The following is a 22,703-nucleotide window of genomic DNA, read 5'->3' as shown; positions in this document are numbered from 1 at the left end:
GAACAAGAAGATTTGCTTTTGCCTCTTTCACTTGTTGGTTCCCTTCATACGTGGAAACAACAATTTGAAGATAGTTTTGACTGTAGATTTATCAATGATTTTTATGTATTATGAGTGAGTTAGAGCCTCAATCAGAACAACTTTTACTCTGTGATATTTCCTATACACTTTATTTTGAGATGGTGTAAGAACTTTTCTATCTTTAACCATCCCAACACCATCGACAACCAAATCAATTCCATCTTCAATTATGTCCCATAACTCATCATCAAGGCCAATGATGTAAGTATACATTTTGCTCTTCCATCATTCAAACTGGGTGGAATCACCACTGAATGAAGGTGGTTTACAAGAATAGTGAGTTTTTTCATGATCACTATAGCCATAAGAAACAGAAATACTAGACATGATAGAGCAAGTGTATTTATCCCAGGATCGATTACTGCACCACAGTTAAGTATAAGTACAGACTGTGCTCTGTTGTCAATTGAAGGTGAGGAAAATACACAAGAAGGGGGGGGGGGGGGGGTTGAGTGGTATATGCCCAAAATTGATTTCACTTATGAACCAGCAAATTCAGACTCTGATATCATAAGTAAATACAGCAACAAAAATATAATGTTCAGAAGTAAACGCAAGCAACACACAAAGATTATCATGGATCCTCTCCTCAACTGAGAGTAGTCCAGTCCCATTGCCTCAACAAGAGCTTTTAACTATAACCAAACAAGTTACAAATTGCTCAAACACACTTGCAAGAGACTTCAATGCTCAATCAATCTAGGAAGAGACTTATGCTCAAGTTCTCAGACAAGAGACTTCCTTTCTTAATAGACCTAGAAAGAGAATTCTACTCAAGTCCGCAAACAAGAGAATTCCTTTCTCAATCAACCTAGAAAGATACTTCCTTGCTCAATCACGCAGGAAAGAGAATTCCTCTACTTTAAACAAAAGTTTAGTAGAAAAGATAACTATTATACTTTGATGCACAATCAGAAGTATAATAGTTGTGCAACAATCACAAAGGTTTTACAACCTCTTAATATTTCTAAGATAGTCTAAGATAGGAAACGTTAAGATCTTTAGGCAATAAAAGTTACAAGAAATAACATCTTTGAGTTAAGCTTAAGATCTTTTAAAATTTGTTGTGATGTTGTAACCTTCATTTGAGTCTTCAGCTTCCTTTTATAGAGACTGAAAAAAAGTCATTGGAGGGTTTGAACATAACGAGCAAACTTAGTGAAGAAGTATGTCGAGAGAGACGTTAAAGACTAGTGTATGGTCTGAAGCTTTGTCCACTGAACAATAGCATTACTCTCAGTATCTTTCGAAGTACTAGGTATCTACCAAGAGGTAGAAAAGACTGAAGATGTCACATCTCTATTCCTTGAGCTTTGCGGAAAAAAAACCTAGTTGACTTTATCAAGAAATATGGGGTTTTGATAAGACAAGACTACTTTGGTACAGTGTACGGATCAGATGCCCTTCATCCTTTCAGACTCTGGGTTGTCATCAAAAGCTGAGTTTTGAGACCAGATTCTGAACCTTCGGAGTCTGATGCATTTAGATGCTGATGAATCATTTCATATTCTGATCAATCAGAATTTAGGCAAGCATTGCTTCTTCACATATGCTAACAATCAATATTAGTTATATGCTTGTGATTCTGCACAATTAAATAAAATGTTAGCAAACCCTAGTATTCTTTAAATACAGTGTTATCATCAAAACCTTTTGAGGGCATAAACAAATCTTGTTTCAACATTCACTTGGAGAAAACAAGTACTTTTTTTCATTTATGGACGGGTTCACAAGAATGACATGGGTAACACTTATTAAGTTCAAACATGAGGTGTTTGCTGAGTTCCAGAAGTTCAAAATGAAGGCTGAAAATGAAAGTGGATAAAGAGAAGATCCTCAAAACCGATGTTGGAGGTGAGTTAAATTTAACATAGTTTAAGGAGTTCTGTGAGGGGTATTGAGCATGAGATGACCGCTCCATACACTCCACAACATAATGGCCTGACTAAAAGGAGAAATATAACTTTGCTTGACATGACAAGGAGCATATTGAAGGATAAAAATCTACCTAAGCAATTATGGGGTGAAGCAATTACTACATCAACATATGTGCTTAATAGATGCCCAATAAAGAAGTTAAATGAAGTAGTTCCAATTGAGAAGTGGACTAGAAGAAAGCAAAGTGACAACCATTTTAAGGTGTTTAGTTATGCATGTTACAAACATATACCAGATGCTACTAGAAGGAAATTGGATGACAGGAGCAAAGTCATGTTGCTTATAGGGTATCACAATCATGTGCATATAAGCTCTATTGTCCAGTCACCAATAAAGTTGAAGTCATTAGAGATGTCATAGTGAAAGAATATAAAACTAGGGATTGAAGCAAGTCTCAAACCAACTCTTATGTAGTGTCAACACTAGATTCTGATTCTTCCTCTAAAGGAGATTCTGCCTCTAAGGGTGATTCTGACTCTAAAGGAGAGTTTGAATTTGAAGATGACACTGACTATAAGGGTGAGTTTGGCTCTGAAGGTGATTCTAACTATGAAGGAGAGTCTGAATTTGAAGATGACTCTGACTCTGATGGTGGTTTAACTCTGAAGGTAACCCAACCTCTGAAGGTGGACCTGCACAAATACCAAGAAGACTTGTAAATTTTGAGTTATTGTAAGATATTGAGATTGATTCTGAAGGAAAAGTCATACAGAGTTCCACGATGGTGGACTCTATACCTATCAATATCAATAAGGCTCTCGAGAAGAAGTTGTGGGTGAACACCATGAAGGAAGAGCTTGGGGTCGTTGAAAGAAACAAGACATGGGAATTGATTGTTCTACCTCAAAACAAGAAAGCCATTAGTGTGAGATGGGGTTTCAAGATAAAACTGAAGCCAAATGGTTCAATTTCTAAGCATAAAGCAAGGTTAGTAGCTAGAGAATTCCTACAAAAGTATGGTTTAGACTACTTTGAATTGTTTGCACATGTAGCTAGACATGAAACCATAAGGTTGATTATTTCCATAACTGCAAATAGGAATTGGCATTGGATACACTTAGATGTAAAGTCAATTTTTTTGAACGGTCCATTGCAAGAGGAAGTTTATGTGTTACAACCTCCTAGTTTTGTGAAAGAGAACAAAGAAATGATGGTGTACAAGCTGCATAAAGCCTTGTGCAAGCTAAAACAAGCTCCAAGGGATCTGAATCTGAAAATTGATTCATTTTTCAAGAATTTGGGATTCAAGAAATGTGAGATGGAGTATGATGTGTATGTGTAGCATACCTCTTAAGATAATGTGATTCTAGTGTGTCTTTATGTAGATGGCATACTTCTGACACGAAGTTGTACACGTGAGATAGACAAGTTCAAGAATGTGTTGATGAATGCTTTTGATATGAATGACCTTGGAAATATGGTATGTTTACAAGAAAAAACCAATGGTTTCATTATCAACATGTGAAGTTGAATACATAATTGGTGTTATGTCAGCTTGTCAAATTACTTGGCTGATGACTTTGCTGCAGGAACTGAAGTTCAAGGTGAGCAAACCAATTAAGTTGATGATATACAACAAATCAGCCATAAGTCTTGCTACATGTAAGAATTAAGCACATTGATACCAAGTACCATTTTATGCACAATCAAGTTTAGAATGGAGTACTTGAGGTTGTTCATGTCAGCACTCAGAAACAACCTGCAGATGTGCTGACCAAGGTAATCAAAACTGAACACTTTATTAATTTGAGAGATGGAATTGGTGTTGTTGATGTTTAAAATTGAATGTGAATTAGGGGATGGTGTTGAATGTAATTAAACATTAAAGTTAGTTTAGTTTTTGAATTTCATTTCCATTTGAATTTGAGTTGAGTTTAGGTGTTTATATAAACCCAAATGTAATTGCCTTTGTAACAGATTTGAACAAAATTGAAATTTTGCATTTTGATAGAGTTAGTTACAACTTTATCTTTTTCTCTCTCTCCAAGTGTTCATCGTCTTCTCCAGTTCTTGTGCATTGTTAATGGAGGTTCATTGCTGAACTCCAAAAGACGTTTCTATTTAGGTATTCGCATCCAGGCCTTTCTCTCTCCCCCTTCCAGATCTGTCAACAAAGTTAACAAGGAAAAACAAACAAAGCTCGTGAGCATACTCTTGTTCTAACATTTTTCATGATTTCTCACAACTTATACTTCACTGCATTCAAGCTTAGCATGTCTCTCAAGTTTTACTCCACAACATTCAATCCAAGATCGTTCAACTCTCACATTTGGTAAGTTTCTCATTTCCTTACTTTTTTATTTGAGATGCATGAACTATCTAAATAGGTTATATTTATAATACGTTAGATTACATACAATAGATATTTTATATCTGTTTTGTTCTAAATTGCTTTGGTTTGAAATTTTGAATAGTTATGGCTAAGGGTTCGTAAGCTCTGTTTTTGCTTCTTTTATTCTGGTTTCATTCAGTCCAGATTTTGAAATGCACACCCTTAGTCCGGATAAAAAAATCCAAATTTACCCGTTTTATATTTTTAGGTTCAATTATCCAATACTGTTTTATTATGACATGTTTTTTCTTGTTTGATTATAGAAAAATGGCTGATAACTAAAAATGAATGAGACATGGCAGAGTGACCCAACAACATGCTTTTGTTCTCAGGAAGAAAGCTAGAGTCTCGCAATCTGCAGTTGGAGAAACTTCATTTGATACTGAAGCATCATATTTCCGATATAACTTGTGTATATGCATCTGTATTATATATTTTAGTTTCTTTATTATTTTATTATTTTTTATTTTTTAAACTTTTATTCCGATGTTTTGTTATACAAGTACACCCACCGGTCACTATTATAAGCAAATAAAAGCTTTTTAAATTCATTGAATAAATGATGTATTTAGTCGTTATTATATATCAGATACATTAATTATTCAATGAACTTAAATTTTTGTTGTTACTTATAATAGTGACCAAAAGGTGTATATTTTATAGTTAAACTCTTATTTTTATTAAATGTAATTGTAATTTAATTTTTCTAAATGTATTATTTAGTACGTAGCCACACCTATGTATCATAGGTATTAATGCTAGTGATCAACCATTACCATCTAATTCCTTTATAATTAAGTTTAATTTTTATGAGAAAAGAATGAGTGGGTGAGATTCCACCGTAGAAAAATGTCACTCTGCAGAAAATCTCTTCCCATAAAATGCACTTGTTAACTTTATGATTTAACAGTGAAGTGGAGTTAGCTTCGGTTTAATTTTTTGAATGAAAATATAAAGAAATTGTTTTTCCCATGAAAACTCAGGACAAAAGTTTGTTGGTGCACAAGATGAAGAAGATGAAGACGGAAGAAGAGCTAGAAGAGAGAATAACAAACTTTCACTACTATGCTAAAACGGTTATAGCAAAATGGTTGCACACACGTTGCACTATAATACTCAGTGGATACAAATGTTGACAACTATAATACTATATATACACAAACATATTTGCCACGTTGGCGAAATACTAAAATATTGAATTACCCTTCATCATCATCCCTTAATTTAGGATTTAACTAATCAAAATTAATAACACCAATTCCATCCCTTAAGTGGAGAAATTGATCAATCTTGATCGCTTTCGTCAAAACATCTGTCAGCTGCTTCTGGGTGTTATAATGCATAACTTCTAGCACTCCATTATGAATCTGACTTCTCAGAAAATGATACTTAGTCTCAATATGCTTGCTTCTCCCATGCATCACTGGGTTCTTGGCAAGATTGATTGCAGACTTGTTATCAATCATCAGCTTCAGAGGCTTGTTTACCTTGATCTTCAGATCTTGCAGTAAATTCAGAAGCTAAACAACTTGACATGTAGCCACAACACCTACAATATATTCAACTTTACAGATTGACAAAGCAACAACTGGTTGCTTCTTGGAACACCAAGAAATAGAACTTCCCAGATACTAAACAAATATCCAGAAGTACTTCTTTTGTTAATTCTGTCTCCACACCAATCAGAGTCTAGGTAACACATAAGCTCTGTATTATTCTTCTCTCCATAAGAGAACAAAACTCCATACTTCAGAGTCCCCTTAATATACCTCAGAATCCTGACAACAACTTGGTAATGAGACCACTTTGGTTTACTCATGAACCTACTAACCATTCCAATTGCATAGCAAATGTCATGTATGGTATTACACAAATACCTCATAGAGCCAACCAACTACTTGAAAGTTGTGGCATCTACATCATCACCTTCAGAATCAGAATCCAGTTTGTGATTTGTTTCTGCAGATGTGACAACAACCTTACAACTCAGTAACTCAAATCTCTTTAGAAGCTCAAGTTTATATTTCAATTGATGTAAAATAATACCCTTTTCAGAGTACATAAACTCCATCCTTAGGAAATATGTCATCTTTCCTAGATCAGTAATCTCAAACTCATTCATCAGCACCTTCTTGAACTTAGTTATCTCATGTTCACAACTCCCTATTAGCAACATATCATCAACATAGAGACACACCAGAATCATATTGCCTTTAGAAGTATGATGAACATAAACGCGATACTCTATCTCACACTTTTTGAATCTTTGGAGCTTGAAAAATGAATCAATCTTCATATTCCAAGCTCGAGGAACTTGTTTCAGTTCATACAAGGCTTTCTGCAACTTGAACACCATCCCTTCCTGATTCTTTTTCTCAAATCCATGAGGTTGTGACATGTATACCTCTTCTTGCAATGGACCATTCAGAAATGCAGATTTGACATCTAGATGCATCAGAGGCCAATTCCTAATAGCAGTTATCACAATCACCAGTCTGATTGTCTCATATCTCGCTACTGGAGAAAATAATTCAAAGTAATCTAACCCAGGTTTCTGTAGAAATCCTCTTGCTACTAACCTTACTTTATGTTTGCAAATTGATCTATCTGGCTTCAGTTTCTCCTTGAAAACCCATCTGAAGTTGATGACTTTCTTGTCCTTTGGAAGCTCAGTCAACTTCCAACTCTTGTTTCTTTCTATAACCTCAAGTTCTTCTTTCATGGCCTTCATCCATACTTTCTTCTTGAACGCTTCTTCATCAATGACTAGTCCAGAGTCTATTAACATGGCACACTAAATGACTTCTCCTTTATAGTCCACTTCAGTATCTTATAGCATGTCAAACTCTGCAAACCTTCTTGGTATGCTTCTGTTTTTTGTGGCCTCTGGACATGTTCAGAATCTCCTTCAAATGTTGGAATAATATCAGATATTGGAACCCCAAAAATACTACCTTCAGAGGCATGACCACCCTTAGAGTCTGTAATATTCCCAAAGTTTGGATCTCCACCAGAGTCTGAATCCCCATCAGAATCAGATTCACCATCAGAGTCAGACTCACCTTCATAGTCATTTTCTTCAGAATCATTTTCTGATTCTGAATCATCTTCAGAACCTTCAGATTCTGAAGTATCTTCAGAGGTTAATTTTACACCAAAGTTGGATTGAGATACGCTTATGATTCCTTCACAATAAAATCTCTATTGAATTCAACCTTGTTAATGGTAGGACAGTAAAGCTTATAAGCACATATATTGTGGTACAATACAAGCAACATAACTCTACTTTTGTCATCCAAAATGTTTGTAACAAACAAAACCAAGCACCTTCAGATGGATCACACTTTGCTTATCTCCAATCCATATCTCTAAAGGAAAAATTTCCTTCAGCTTCTTGGTTGGACACCTGTTGAGCACATATGTCGCAGTAGCAACAACTTCTCCCCACAAGGTGTGAGGTAGCTTCCTCTCCTTCAGTGTGCTCCTTGTCATATCAAGAAAAGTACAGTTTCTTCTTTCAGCAAGACCATTGGGTTGAGGAGTGTATGGAGCAGTCACATCATGCTCAATTCCATTCTCCTCACAGAACTTTCTGAACTCTGTAGAGTTATACTCACCTCCATCATCAGTTCTAAGAACTTTCAGCTTTTAACCACCCTGGTTCTTAGCCTTGACTCTGAATATGTTAAATATAGCAAACACCTTGTGTTTGAACTTTATGAGCGATATCCATGTCATTCTTGTGAACTCATCAACAAATGACACAAAGTATTTATTACCTCTAAGTGAAGGTACTGAAAATGGTCCACAGACATTAGAATGCACCACACCCAGAGCATGATTTAGTATTAGAGGCATTTCATATGCAAATGGTAGTCTTGGTTGCTTCCATCTCATACACACATTGCATGACTTCTCTGGCTTCTTAATTCCAGGAATTTGATAAGTGCAAATTTTGACTATTTTTGTACATAAAAACTTGATATTTTAAGCTCTAATTTGCGATTTCAATGATTAATTTCCCTGATTTTTTATATAATGTTATATATTTTGAATTTGGATTTGGTATCCTTGATATGTATGCTAAGTGTGCAGGAAACCAAATAATAAAGGCACAAAAAGAGGAAGTTAGGAGCAAAGCAAATTTGTTGAAAATAAAGCCTGCTCGTCGGGCAAGCAGTAACAAGAAAGAAGCGAGCTCGCCATCGAGATATGGAGAGCTCGGGGCGAGGCTAAATCCAGGTACAAATCTTGCCTTGGTCTCTCGGCGAGGGCTTGTGATTTTGAGTCCGCCGGGAGAGGTCTTTGTGGCTGGGGGTTAATAAATATTTTTGCCAATGACAGTTTGCTGCGTTTGAGCCAGGTGGAAGGCACTTAAAGGTGATTTCGTCGGGCAAGCCCTTGCTCGTCGGGCGAGACAACAAATTCCCAATTTTGTATAAATAGGTCCAAATCAGATTTTTAGGTATTGTTTTAGGAACTTTTAATCCCATTTCCTTCAACACCATTTTTTAGTTAGGAGAGATAGATACTTAGAAAACAACAAGTAAGGGTGTTTCTTGAAGATCTGGAGTTGGATTTGCCTCTATCGTTGAGAAATCGCGGTGGATGTTTGTTCATCTTCATTCTTTTCTTAAATCCCTTTCTTGTTGGGATTGTATGTAAGTTTACTGTTAAATATGTATTTTTCGTAATCATGACGTTATGTACGATCTATTTACGAATCTATATTGATGTTATCTTTGTTTATTTATTGATTTGAACTGTTATTGAGAAATACTCTTCGAAACTAGACCTAGGATAATCACCTGTTAGACGCTAAACTCTATATATAGATTTAGATTTAACATTCACGTGAGTATCAAACCTTAATGCTCCGTATTGTTTGATAGGCTGAGAGATCGTCGATTAGACAATACGGTTGAACTCTCGACGAAAGTTTAGACATGAACCATGTTTTGAGCGATACCTGATGATATTGATAAGTGTTTAAATTGTGCTTAACTGATTGGTAAATTATATGTTCAATCGGTGGATGAAATTCAATCCTGTAAAGCTCTCATATCTCTCCGAAACTTTATTTATTTATTCATCCGTTTTACATAATTTAACTTTAAATTCAAATCTTACAAACCCAAACTTAAAATCGTAGAACCGTTGAACGGCGTTGATGTCACACCAATCCCTGTGGAGACGATAAAAATCAAAATACTTACTTTTGCTTGCTGCTTTACTGCCTATATTTTTTATTTTTACCCTTTTCTGTATTTTTGAGCTTTATACATGTTTCTATATTGTTAAGCTTTGTTACATTTGTGTATATTGTATACATACTTGTTTAATTTAAAATTTGTTAAAAAATTATTTTGTGTTTGTCCAAGAAACTTATCTTTGATCAGCTTGAATAAAAATATGGAGTCATTTTTCAAGTTTGATTGGATCAACAAGAAAATGTCATGGTAATGATAAAAGTTTGAAAGGAAGTTACATTGTCAAAGTACATGTTTAATGCCTTCTAGAACATAACATGAATATGAAACTTAAGTTTTGTAAAAATTTCATGTCATTCATTATTTTTCTATACATGTTTATGTTTGAGTCACTTTAGATCATAATCAAATGTGAGGAAACTTTCCATTGTTTACTATATGCACAGGCGACAAACAATTCTTGTTTTAACTCATTTGGCTTATGTTTAATCTTGCATTTGTGTTGAATTGTATAAAGGCATGAAAATAATCAAGGATTTTTTTTATTTTGAGCACAACTACTTGACCAAAAAGTAGCATACCTTGTGATTGAGTGAGTATTAGTTAACCCCTTTGAGCCTTAATATCAGGATCTATATCAATTTTGAATTGTGTGATTTTTCCTTTGGACGCAAATAGTAGTTCATCATTGATTTTAGATTGGATTATTAGATTTTTTCTTGAACCCTCAACCATAAATTGTGGTTTGAATTTTTACTCTTGCCTTAGAAAGTTTGGGAGCATTCAGATTACAATATTTGGTTGTAAAAAAGTTGGGGAGAAAAGGTTGGTTGCTAAGAGGTTGAGAAAGAAAAAGAAAAATTTGAAGAAAAAAAAGAAAAGAAAATTGAAAAAGAAAAAGCCTTTAAAAAGAAAAAAATAGCAAAAAGATTTTATGCTAATAAGTTGTGTGAAAAGGTGTAACACTTGAGCAATAAGAAAAAGGTAAAAGAAGTTGTGAATGTTTGAGAATTTGAGTAGTGATCACTCTCATATGAGTAGACAATATTTTTAATTCAATTACCTTAATAAATGACCTTTCTTTGTTACCCAAGACATATTACAACCGTTGAAGTCCTTGTGATTTGTGTTTTATACTTTAATATATTTTTTTTAGATGAATGCATAATTTGATAAAGATATTAGCAAGATTGTTGGATGTGAGTTAAGTCCCTTGTGTTTGTTTTTCATCCCTTGATGAATTTGAATGTTAGGTGTGATTCATTCTTGAATATGTATTCTTTAGAGTTTTTGACATGTGTGTTGTGCTTAAAATATGTTTCATGATTATGGTGTCGTTGTAGTATAGTGATAAACGTTACTTTGCTTGGACTTTTACAATTTGAATCATACATTAGTTTTCGTTTCTAAAAACTTGTTGATCATGATTTCTTGGTAGTTGATCTTGTTTCTTTAGGTTTGATTGACCATTGTTTGAGGACAAACAAAGTTTTAAGTTGGTGAGAATTTGATAAGTGTAAATTTTGACTATTTTTGTACATAAAAACTTGGCATTTTTCAGCTCTAATTTGCGATTTCAATGATTAATTTCCCCGATTTATTTATAGAATATTATATATTTGGAATTTGGCTTTGGTATCCTTGATGTGTGTGCTAAGTATGTAGGAAGCTAAATAATAAAGATACAAAACCAAGCAATTAGAAGCAAAGCAAATTTATTGAAAATAAAGCATGCTCGTCGGCCGAGCAAGAAGCGAGCTCGCCCAGGGAGCTATGGCGAGCTCGGGGCAAAGCCAAATCCGGGGGAAAATATTGCCTTGGTATCCCAGTGAGGGCTTGTGATTTTGAGTTCTCCATACGAGGTCTTGGTCGCTGGGTGAGAATATATATTTTTTTCCAATGACGCTTGGTTGTGTTTGAGTCAGATGGAAGGCACTTAAACGTGATTTTGCCGGGCGAGATAGAAAATTTCCAATTTTGTATAAATAGGTCTAAATCATATTTTTTGATACGGTTTAGGGAACTTTTAACCCTATTTCCACCTACACCAAGTTTTAGTTAGGAGAGATAGATACTTAGAAAATAACAAGTGAGGGTGCTTCTTGAAGATCCGGAGTTGGATTTGTCTCTATCATTGGGAAATCGCGGTGGATGTTTGTTCATCTTCATTTTTTTCTTAAATTCCTTTCTTGTTAGGATTGTATGTAAGTTTACTGTTAAAATATGTAATTTTAGTAATCATGGCGTTATGTACGATCTATTTACGAATCTATATCGATGTTATCCTTGTTTATCTATTGATTTGAACTGTTATTCACAAATACTCTTCGAATCTAGATCTAGGATAATCATATGTTAGACGCTAAAATATATACATAGATTTAGATTTAACATTCGCGTGAGTATCAAATCTTAATGTTATGTATTGTTTGATAGGCTTAGAGATCGTCAATTAGACAATATAGTTGATCTCTCGACGGAAGTTTAGACATGAACCCTGTTGTGAGCGATACATGATGATATTGATAAATGTTTAGTTTGTGCATAACTGGTTGGTAAATTACATGTTCGATCAATGGATGAAATTCAATCATGTAAAACTCTCATATCTCTCGGAAGCTTTATTTATTTATTCATTTGTTTTACATAGCTTAACTTTGAATTCAAATCTTACAAACCCAAGCTTAAAATCGTAGAGATCGTTGAAGGGTGTTGATGTCGCATCAATCCCTGTGGAGACGATAAAAATCAAAATAATTACTTTTGCTTGTTGCTTTACCGCTTCAACAGAATTCCATGTATCATCTTTTTTAAATTCAGATACCCTAAGCTTATGAAGTTTAGATGACCAAATCTTTTGTGCCACACCTCACTTTTCTTCACGACACTTGTTGCACTAAGGAATTAAGAGTCTGCAGTTTTACATTCACTTTAGATGTTCAATTCCTTCCCTATTCCGAATCCATAATCAACTTCTAATTACAGTCATACAACTTCAAAAGATTGTCCTTCATGGTAACTGAAAATCATTTCTCAATTAATTGACCTACACTCTTCAAATTATTTTTCATGTCAGGAACATACCACACATTATGAATCAATGTTGTTTTACCATTATTCAAAACTACTCTGACATTTCTCATACATTCAACATTAAGATATTTATCATCAACACATATGATCTTTGTCCTCTTACCATAGTCAAAGTCAACCAGTCATTTGTTATTTCCAGTAAGATAATTTGAGTAGTCAGTGTCCATATACCAGCAGTCTCCCAAATATGCATCATTAGATCCAGACGCCATTAATAGCACATGTTCATCATCAAAGTCTCTTCTACCTATGTTTGCTTCTTCTGACTTCATTTACTTGTTTGACCAACAATCAGCAGCGAAGTGGCCAAACTGTAGAAGAATTGCCATCCAAGGCGCAGCGGAATTTAAAATTTCTCCATTTAGTGATCCTTACGAATGGGCATGATCAGTGATAGAATCGTTACCTCTTGTGGCGATTCAAACCTTTGGTGCAGATTTATGATAATGATCAAAACCTTTGATACAGATCCACGGGGCGATCACGAACGTTGAACGATGACAACGTCTCTACTCAGTCCACGCGAACGGATTCCTTCAATCGCAGTGCTAGCTGTTATGAATGAAGGCTTTGAGTGAGAGAGAGATACGAAATTCCAACTCTTCAGTTGTGTTTTCTGTCTCAGTGAGTTACAATGCTTCTACCCAAGGGGTTCTATTTATAGAACCACTTGTGTGGGCTTCAATCCAAAAAGCCCACTTAAGTGCATTTTGGCCCATATCTCATAAAATGCCAAAATCACTTAAGTATTTGGTACCTTACCATATTTTGTATTCTACTTAAGTACACCGTACCTTACGATGTTCCTTAATTATTCTATCTCTCATCAATCCGTCCTTTGTGTGTGACCCTATAGGTTTTCGCGGCGTTGGCAATTATATTAAATCACGCATTTAACATAATAAACAGTGAGCGGTATCTAGCAACACATCACTGCTACCCAAGTCACGAAAATGTCATGTGATTTGACAAAACCTCCTGTGATAATAATTATGTGTATAATTACCCCTTTGCCCCTATGTCTATATTGAACACAAGGTATAGACCGTGTCATCCTTGTCCAGTTCAATATTGGGCCCATAGACATTTATCCTGTTACGCAGGATGGGCAAATTCCATCTAGGACACTCATGTCCCTCAGCATGCTTTGTGGAGTACCCATCAACTGTCTTTATGGTTATCCAGTTACGGACAATGTTGGATCAGCAACAAAGCACTCGACTCTACATCTAGGATCCATAGTGGTTTCAGGTCGAAGAGTGGTATACACCATTATCACCATGAGAATAACTTATGACACTTTGCATAACTTTCTATATAGTATTCTCATAGCAGGTCAATCCGGTATAAATATTACTCATAATATTCATACCTATGTTTAAGACTTGATAACTCTTTATCCATGATCCATGAGATGTGATCATCAGTCTACAAACATAATAGTCTTAATGCTTTAATGTTATCCCACTTCACACTAAAGCTCGACTACGGATACTTTAAGAATAATGTCCTTATGTTTAATGTGTTCTCATGATTAAGTCACACTTAATACATTAAACGGACTATCTATTCCAGGGACTTTATTAATCAACCATAATAAAGAAAATGCCTTTTATTATTAATAAATAATTCGATACAAGTACCAAAAGTATTGGCCTCTAGGGCTTACACCAACACAAACTTCTTACAACAATAGCATTGAACCTTCCTCTTATCATATTTCTCCTTCCTCTTATGAGCACTCTTCTGCCTTTCAGAAGTTGAGGTTTCTGACTTCTGAACACCATCAAGTCTCTTCCTGACTTCTGACCAGGATTGCTTATGATATTTCTACCTACATTTCAGAGTTTCTCTTAGTCAGACACAACTCTTGTGCCTCTAGACTGCTTTGCAGCTCTTCTATTCTCATGGTGATCAGATCTTTAGAATGTTCAATTGCTATAACAATGTAATCAAACTGAGGAGTAAGAGATCTAAGTACCTTCTCAATAATGCTTTCTTTAGAGAGAGTTTATCCACACGAATTCATCTCATTTGTGATTAGAGTCGCTCTGGAGATATAGTCAAGTACCTTCTCATTGTTCTTCATGCCGAGATTCTCATACTGCTTACGTAGAGACTGAAGCTTTAGCTTCTTCACTGATGCATCACCGTCGTAGTACCGCACCAGTGTGTCCCGCGCAGCCTTTGTCGTCGTCGAATCAACAATTTTCTCAAACATGTTCACATCCATACACGAATGGATGTAGAACAACACCTTATGGCCCTTCTTCTTCAGATCACGCTGAGCATTCCTCTACGCATCCGTTGCATTTTCTGGAAGTGCAACCAAAACGTAACCGTCGTTGACGAGATCAAGAACATCTTGAACGTCAAACAACACACACATATGAATCATCCACCGATTCAAGTTCTTGTCATCGAACACTAGAAACTTAGTTCTCAGGTTACCATTTCCGTTCATCTTCAACTTTGTGCAAATCACTAAAATCTCACCAAACAATGGTGTTTCTCAATCCCGCAGAATCAAGAAATGTGATTCTGTTACGATTCCGAATCAGAAATTCAACATGAATTCAAGAAACGAAATCAATCACACAATGCCTCACCGTTCACTCGTGTTTCCCTGTGTTTCTCTATGGATCTGAACCGGAGCTCTAGATACCAATTGTTGGTGCACAAGATAAAGAAGACGAAGATGGAAGAGAGAGAATAGAGAATAACAAACTTTCACAACTCTGCTAAAACGGTTACAACAAAATGGTTGCACACACTGCACTACAATACTTAGTGGATATAGCTGTAGCTACAGTACTATATATACACACAAATAATAAAGTTTTGCTGTATTTAAAGATTTTGAATTTGAAAGGTTTATCATGATTGTACCTAATATACACAACTTAATAGATTACACTATTTAGTGATGTTTTTCTTTGAAGAAAAATTATTTAGCAAGATGTACATATCGTGAGTCAATAACATCCATTTTTAGCATTGCAGCACTGGAACCGGCAAAGTGTGGAATATGATGTCCTTGTGAACTGAAAATATTAAACTTTGAAGCAATGTTATTGATATGTACAAGCGAATGAAGTATGATATATGACAAGAAAGATGCAGATGTGTTGGATAACTACGTAACACTCTTGTTTAACTGGGTGAGGGCAACACAGGATCCTTTATCTTCTACGATTATTGTGATGGAAGTGAAGTTAGACAATCAGAAACACCACATAGTATCTGGGAAGAATCACTTGTGGGTGTCCTGGCTAAAGAAGAATCAAAATTGCGCTCTCTTAGTTTCTGAAGTGCTGCAAGTGATACTCTTGTGGCAGACATAGCTTCAAAGTACTGAGTGCAATATGCCAAAGCAAGAGGAATAGGTCGAAGCATGTCCTGGAAGAAGAAAAAACAAAGAAATTTCGTTTAAAAGGCAAGTAGTAGAAGTAGTGAACACACACTTCAAGTAGTGTTGTTGCCTGTGAAAACACTTATTGAAATGCAGCAGAACGCATAACCTTCAGAACATGTAACAGAAACCAAGATTAGTTACTTATACTCCAAGCAAGAACTTAAAAACTATGGTCAAGGAATGCAAATTAGTTTATCATAATGGAGGCAACAGAAAGTCATGCCATCAATATCAAGGAACAATAAAATGATTGTAGAAGCATACCCCCCAAAGAGAAGGAGGTTCCTTAAAATTCATACTCCAATGCAAATCTGCCACAGATACTGTCAAGGTACCATAGTCGCTAGCTGCCTTCATCAGTAGTTCAGAGAATTGTTTCTGCAAGAATTAAAAATTTATATGATGCAAGCATTTCAATGTCCGGCTTACTATTGGGTGAACTAGGTAAAACTGTAAAAGCATTGGGACAAAAAAGACTAATGTTTTCACATTATTGGAGTAATAATATACACTTAAATGCCATCATTATATTTAACTTTTAGTTATACCACATTTTGTACAAGTAAATTTCAGGTTAGCCACTCAAGCTTTGAGAATAATTAACTCATATTGCATAAGATATTTATGCCTGGTTACAAACAACATAGGTATGTATTAGTATTAGGGGTGTCAATTTACACTTGGCTGATCGAGAACGTGGTTGACTATATTCCTGATTTCCATTATACAATGGATGGTGAAGCAAATAGGTTAGCAGTGTGATTGTTTTGGCGTTTTATATGCCATACTCGCGTTCCATTATGACTTCCACTGTGATTTTAAGAACCAGAAAGACTAGCTTTTCTTCATACATGCGTCTCCAACATGAAAACAAACAGAGGCCAAGTCCCTTAATGTATAACTTTTAATGCATATAAGAATCTTATAGCTATTTCCTACAGCCCAGTTGAAGACAGTTTATTAAGTATTCTCTGGAATGCTGCATTTTGTAGTTAACATGCTTTATTCGGGAAAACTAAAAAAATTATCACATCATAGACTACATTTAGCAAAATATGAAACTAAATACAATGTGCGTATTGATTTAGACACAACTAGAATACCAAATGCACATGACTTCTTGTGTTGGGCGACCTAGTGTTTAGATTATGTGAATGAGAAGTCTGATTACATGACAAATTATGGTCTCCAACCTGATATTCTACTTCAACAGGAATGCAATCTAGGGAATATGGCCGCTGCAGACGAGCTATTATGCAATCCTGCCAAATTATAACAATAAAATAATGTTGATAAGTACATGAATAACTAAATTCTTGAACCCCAATGCCAGGATGGGAACTATTTAACAAGGAAAGCAAACAAGAGTAGAAAACAATGTAAAGTGGAACTTCTGAAAATTTATTTCTTTTTATAGTCACTGAAGGCATAGTTCCCTTCAAATGAAAGTCTAATAAAACAATCGAATCAGACTGATGAATTAATTAACTACAATCTGTAGTAGACTACAATTGATAAATGAGTAAAATAACGAACAATATTGGTTATACCTTATTCTGAATAACATCTTTGAGAATAGTAGTAATCCTTGACAACGTCTCAATCTTCTTCTCCATTTCACTCACATGTGTCAAATATCCAGAAGTTTCATGATCCTAAAATTTCACAAGTAACAAGTATTGATTAAAAAAAGAGTTTAAAGCTAAAACACTAGATGTGGAAATCCAGACCCACAAAAAACCAGAATGGATAAGTAAGGCTGACCTTTCGACCTTGGAGTTCAATTTCCAAATTTGCTATTTTTCTTTGGACATTGGTTAGTTCTCTCAAAACCTTGATCAAGTCCTCACCCTTTTCCCTAGTTGTTGCTGGAGATGAATTCTGTAGTCCTTCCTAGAAAAATCACGAGATACGTCACGTCGTTAACAAACCTCAATTCTGAAACAATTGAAGCGATTTGGAGGATACAGGAGAGACTGGTATGGTACCCGGGATGAAGGCGTAGACGACACTGAGAAACCAAGATCATTTGCAATTGACAAAGCATTAGACATTCCGCCTCCGCGTTTCACAGGCTTCCTTCTAACCGGACTCGACGCACTTGACATTGACATTTTAAAATTCAAACTCAAACACTGCTATACTATTCTGCATTGAAACTACATATTTTTATGATTGGCGATTTGGCACATGCAATTGCATGTAGAATGACGCAGAACACTGATTAGGATGAGAATGATGCAGAAAATTAATCTCGAAAACAGTTTCTAACAGCATTCCGTTATGGTATTCTAAAATTGTAATTCCGAATTCAACTTCATAATTCATAATCATAATCACAAATCAAATTTATTCATAAAAAGAATACGTAAATCCATTTATATTAACCACAAACAAAACGGTTGATCAAGCCTACAGAGTTCATTCAAGATATCGCAATCGCAGTGTTCTTGACAAAAAAAGAAAAGAAAAAGAAAGAATGTTAAAGAATCTGACTCTACCAAAATCTTGATGAAGAATCTCCACTTGGTATTCCCTAAACCACTGAAAAATCAGTCTCGAGTGATATATATCAATTGCGATTTGCGACACACTATCGTTGATTTCCCATAGAAGTTTGCAGAAAGTGTGAGCGTCTGAGAAGAAGAAACGATCGACATAAAGGAAAGGAGAGAAGGAAGTAGTGTAATATTGCAGTTCTTTCAATCATTCTTTTTGAATGATTGTTAATTTGTTACTCCTCCCTCCTTGAATTAAAACAGTTGGGTTAAGCGTTAAAAAATGGGAGGTTTGGATTCTTGACAAAAATATAAATATATTAAAACAAGACTTTAATGGTGATGTTTCATCCAAGAATATATTATTTTATCATGTTATATAAATATTTTAAATTTTTTAATGAATATGCGGGATGAATGTTCGTCATTGGAACATTGGTGGATAGTATAAAACACTTTCGATACATTACCATTTTCTCTTAAAACAATCTATCATTAAAATGCGCTAATGAATGTATATTTTTATGATGTTTTTGGTATAGTTCTTTCTAAAAAAAATTCTATTGAGACACAATTATTAGAAAAAAATAAAATTAAGATAAAAATAAATATATGTTATAATAGTTAGGATGATTAGGGTTTGTCCATACCGGTGAGAAGCTTTGTATGATGGTGTTTATGATGGTATGAGAAACCACTTCACTTTTATTTGAAAATTTGGTAAACAAAACAAGTTTCTATTAATATTTAAGAGATTAAACTCGAAAATATCTCGGAACATATTTGTGTGTATTTAAACCTTTGAACAATATTTTACTATTGAAATCAAAAGGGTAATATTTGAAGAGTAACAATTTGATTTTGAACAAGATTTAGAATACAAGGGTTTTAAAAATGAAAGTGACTGAAGTTGAAATGCAGTACGAAATAAAATGACAAGAATTGTAATGTGAAATCGAAATGTAACTCAATGCGGAAAAAAAGGTTTGAATATAAAAGTGTTTGAAATTTATAAATGTGGAACAAATATGTACATTTTCTTCACTAATTTCTCAAATATGCAGATACTTTGAGTTTATAGAAATATGAGTACAATTGCGGATCCTTACAACATAAACATGAGCCCCTTTATATACTAATTTAAAATAACTACCTAAGAACGGTCGACTAACCCTGTCACGACACGTCTCAATCTCATGCAGTCGTTTTCTTCGATGAGTCTCCACGTGTCTTCGAGTAACCGCTAATTTCAAATCAATTCCCGCTCCTTCAACACCATTCAAATATCTTAACTATTTTTACTGGTCACCAGAAATTTACTCAATCATGTCGAAATCACTAGGATCTATGATGCTGAGACAACACACTTTGTAGTACTTTCCACATGCAGTACTCAAGTCGACATTGTTTCCATTGTAATGATGAACTCCAACCTTAGCCAACATAGCATAATACTCAATCAGGCGACAACTGACCAACATACTCAAAATTTTGCTAAGTCCCCAAACTTTAATAATGTTCTTCGACTTCCAGCTATTTCGACATTAGACCAACTCGACCTCCAGTTGGTTACATTCAATTCCAACCCTTCACATGGCATACTTATTATTTTTCCCCTAAAAGGCCATGTTTCGATTCGGATCAAGCAAGAGAGACGTGGCATTTTTTATAGTATTTTTCGACATTGTCATCATTACCCCTTTTATGATGCATTGTCATTTTCAACGAGATCTGTTTAGAATCTCATCATCACTCCTATTTCCTAGGAGGTCATGGGTATGCACGTCTGCAGTAACTACACCCACTCACATCAATGATTCGCTTCGTAACCCATGAAAACACTTCAAAAATTCCACGTGGCTGTCATGTGTCCGATTTCAAACATACAGTGAAAAAGGTTATAAATACCCAATTTCAACCCCTTGTTATTCTTCTTCACTTCATCTTTTCTATAACTTTCTTACACAGAGCAAACCATTTCACTTTTATCTTCAAAAATATTTACTTTCATCAATGACAACTACTAAAACAATGCCTTTCAAATCTGATACAGGAAAGAACTTGATAGCCTTCACAATCCCTCCATATGCGGATGAAGAAGGCATAGATTACATCCTTGAACCTCCATTATAAAAAGAAAAAAATCGTCATCTAGGAAAAATAGGTACTCATCCCCTTCTCCCTGTCTAATGAGCTTTTTGTTTTCTTGGGGACATATCTGACTGCGAGGTCTAACGTTGGGAAAGTTACACGCTTCTTCCCAGGTTACTCAATCACAATGCCTTTAGTGTTTGAATAACGCGCCCTCAACCTATCCTTTATGGACAAACTTGCACGTGTATTTCGATCTTCACCATTCACTCAGAGCAAAGAGTACATATCTTAGCTTGACAAAGTTCAAACTCAAAAGAAAAAACAATGGCAAGACCTAGGCATTTATGACATGGTCAAAATTTTGAGGACTAACCCTAGGTATAACCCAACCATGTTATTGGATTCAATTTTCTTTTGGAAAGGATCGACCAACACTTTTCAGTTTCCAGGCGGCATTCTGACACCGACCCTATTCGATGTGGCGGCCATTATAGGCTTAAGTCCATTAGTTTCAAGAATTTCATATTCTTCACAATCATGACAAAGCAAACGCTGAAGTTTCCGACCAAGAACACATAGCTTTCTTGACCCTCTAGCTATCATACTACGTCTTCTGCTCCAGCTCTCTACAGGTGGCTAAGAAATCCGTACCTCTAGCCATCCAGCTTCATGAAGGTCGAAAGATCTCTTTAAGTAATCTCCTCCTGGCTAACCTTCACTAGTCACTTGGAGAAGCCTCTTACAAACTAAAACAGCTCCCTGAAACCAACAACTCTTACCTGGTCTTAGGTCCTTTATGGCCCTTCCAACTTTGGTTGAACGCCACATTTGAGACAAAAATTAATGTAGCCGTCTCCCAAGCCTTAATAGCACAGAACGATGCTAGAGTCATTGAAGGCACTAGGTTAGCTTTGATTACTCCTCAAGAAACTCCATTACAAAGGCTATTCATGAAATACATCGACTTATTTCTCGAATCGACCATCTTTGCCTAGGCTATGGCTCCTTTTCTAGATCGCTTGGTAGGTCCATCTTGGTTTAGAAATAGATTCCCATGTGTTTCTTCTTCAGTAGTTTCCATGTCGAATTCAGTCTTGACAACCTTTTTAACTCCTACACTTTTATCCATAAGGATCGAAACCGGCACTCCAGGCTATGACTTTGTTGGTTATTAACCCAACTTAGTATCCAGACAATTTAGCTTTAACCAATTTCAACCTCATTCACTTTATGTTTGGGAAGAAGACATTTGCTGGTTGGAACGAAGATTCAGCATTTCAGACTATAAAGCTTGCACTACATTTGTCCATGACCAAGTCCTTGAACCCCCTACCTTCCAATTTCAACAATCATTTTTCATGACAGTCGAATTCCACAATTGGTGGACAAAGTATTTCACCAACCACTTTTCAGAAGAAGATTTTCGAAAAAGGCTTTATGCCGCTTTCTCCAATGTATAAGAAAATCAAGAACAAGGTACATATATCTAATATTGTCTTTAACTTACTTTCATACAAGTCTTTCTTATATCTCGATTTTCATGTGAGTCTGAAGCACCAGTCGACACCAATGTTGAAGGACCTTTCGACGCAGGAGAAACAAAGGAAGTAGAGGAGCAAAAAAAAGTATTGTTTTCTTCTTTGACTTTATCACGTGAACTAGTCTTCATAGTTTTACCTTTCATATTTGAAAGCGTGATCCTGGCTCTTCTATCAATAAATCCAAGAAGAAAAATATATTTATTTATAATTTTTTTTATATTTATTAATATTAATATAAAAAAGATAGACTTTTTTAAATTTTTAGACCCTCTAAAATTTGGAACCCTGTGCTATAGAGTCTGATGTTTTATAAAGCTCGCTGCTCTACACAGGGTCGTGTTGGTGTAAGTCCTAGAGGCCAATACTTTTTGTACTTGTATCGAATTATTTATTAATAATAAAAGGCTTTTTCTTTATTATGTTTGTTTAATAAAGTCCCTAGAATAGCTAGTCCGTTTAATGTATCAAGTATGACTTAATCATGAGATCACATTAAACATA

At 35.2% G+C, this 22,703-nt stretch overlaps 1 protein-coding gene across 4 annotated transcripts; it reads right to left on the bottom strand.

The window, feature by feature from the left end:
* Window positions 1–15,485: 15,485 nt before the first annotated feature.
* LOC127098397 (AUGMIN subunit 2) lies at window positions 15,486–18,851 on the bottom strand. 4 transcript variants are annotated; one of them, XM_051036981.1, is made up of 7 exons: window positions 18,571–18,851; window positions 18,058–18,228; window positions 17,834–17,962; window positions 17,620–17,724; window positions 17,263–17,331; window positions 16,334–16,447; window positions 15,486–16,053 (listed from the first exon to the last, which is right to left on the bottom strand). In XM_051036981.1, the coding sequence occupies exons 2-7, from the start codon at window positions 18,181–18,183 to the stop codon at window positions 15,850–15,852; spliced, it is 747 nt and encodes a 248-aa protein (XP_050892938.1). In that variant the 5' UTR covers window positions 18,184–18,228; window positions 18,571–18,851; the 3' UTR covers window positions 15,486–15,849. The 4 variants fall into 4 exon arrangements, with proteins under 4 accessions (XP_050892938.1, XP_050892937.1, XP_050892939.1 ...); XM_051036980.1 differs by having other exon boundaries at window positions 18,058–18,217; XM_051036982.1 differs by having other exon boundaries at window positions 18,058–18,212.
* Between the last annotated feature and the right edge of the window lie 3,852 nt (window positions 18,852–22,703).

Source organism: Lathyrus oleraceus, chromosome 6 (assembly GCF_024323335.1).
Source record: "Lathyrus oleraceus cultivar Zhongwan6 chromosome 6, CAAS_Psat_ZW6_1.0, whole genome shotgun sequence".
Classification (NCBI taxonomy): Eukaryota; Viridiplantae; Streptophyta; class Magnoliopsida; order Fabales; family Fabaceae; genus Lathyrus; species Lathyrus oleraceus.
Note: the sequence above shows the minus strand (reverse complement) of the source record. Positions and strands in the feature narration are given on the sequence as shown.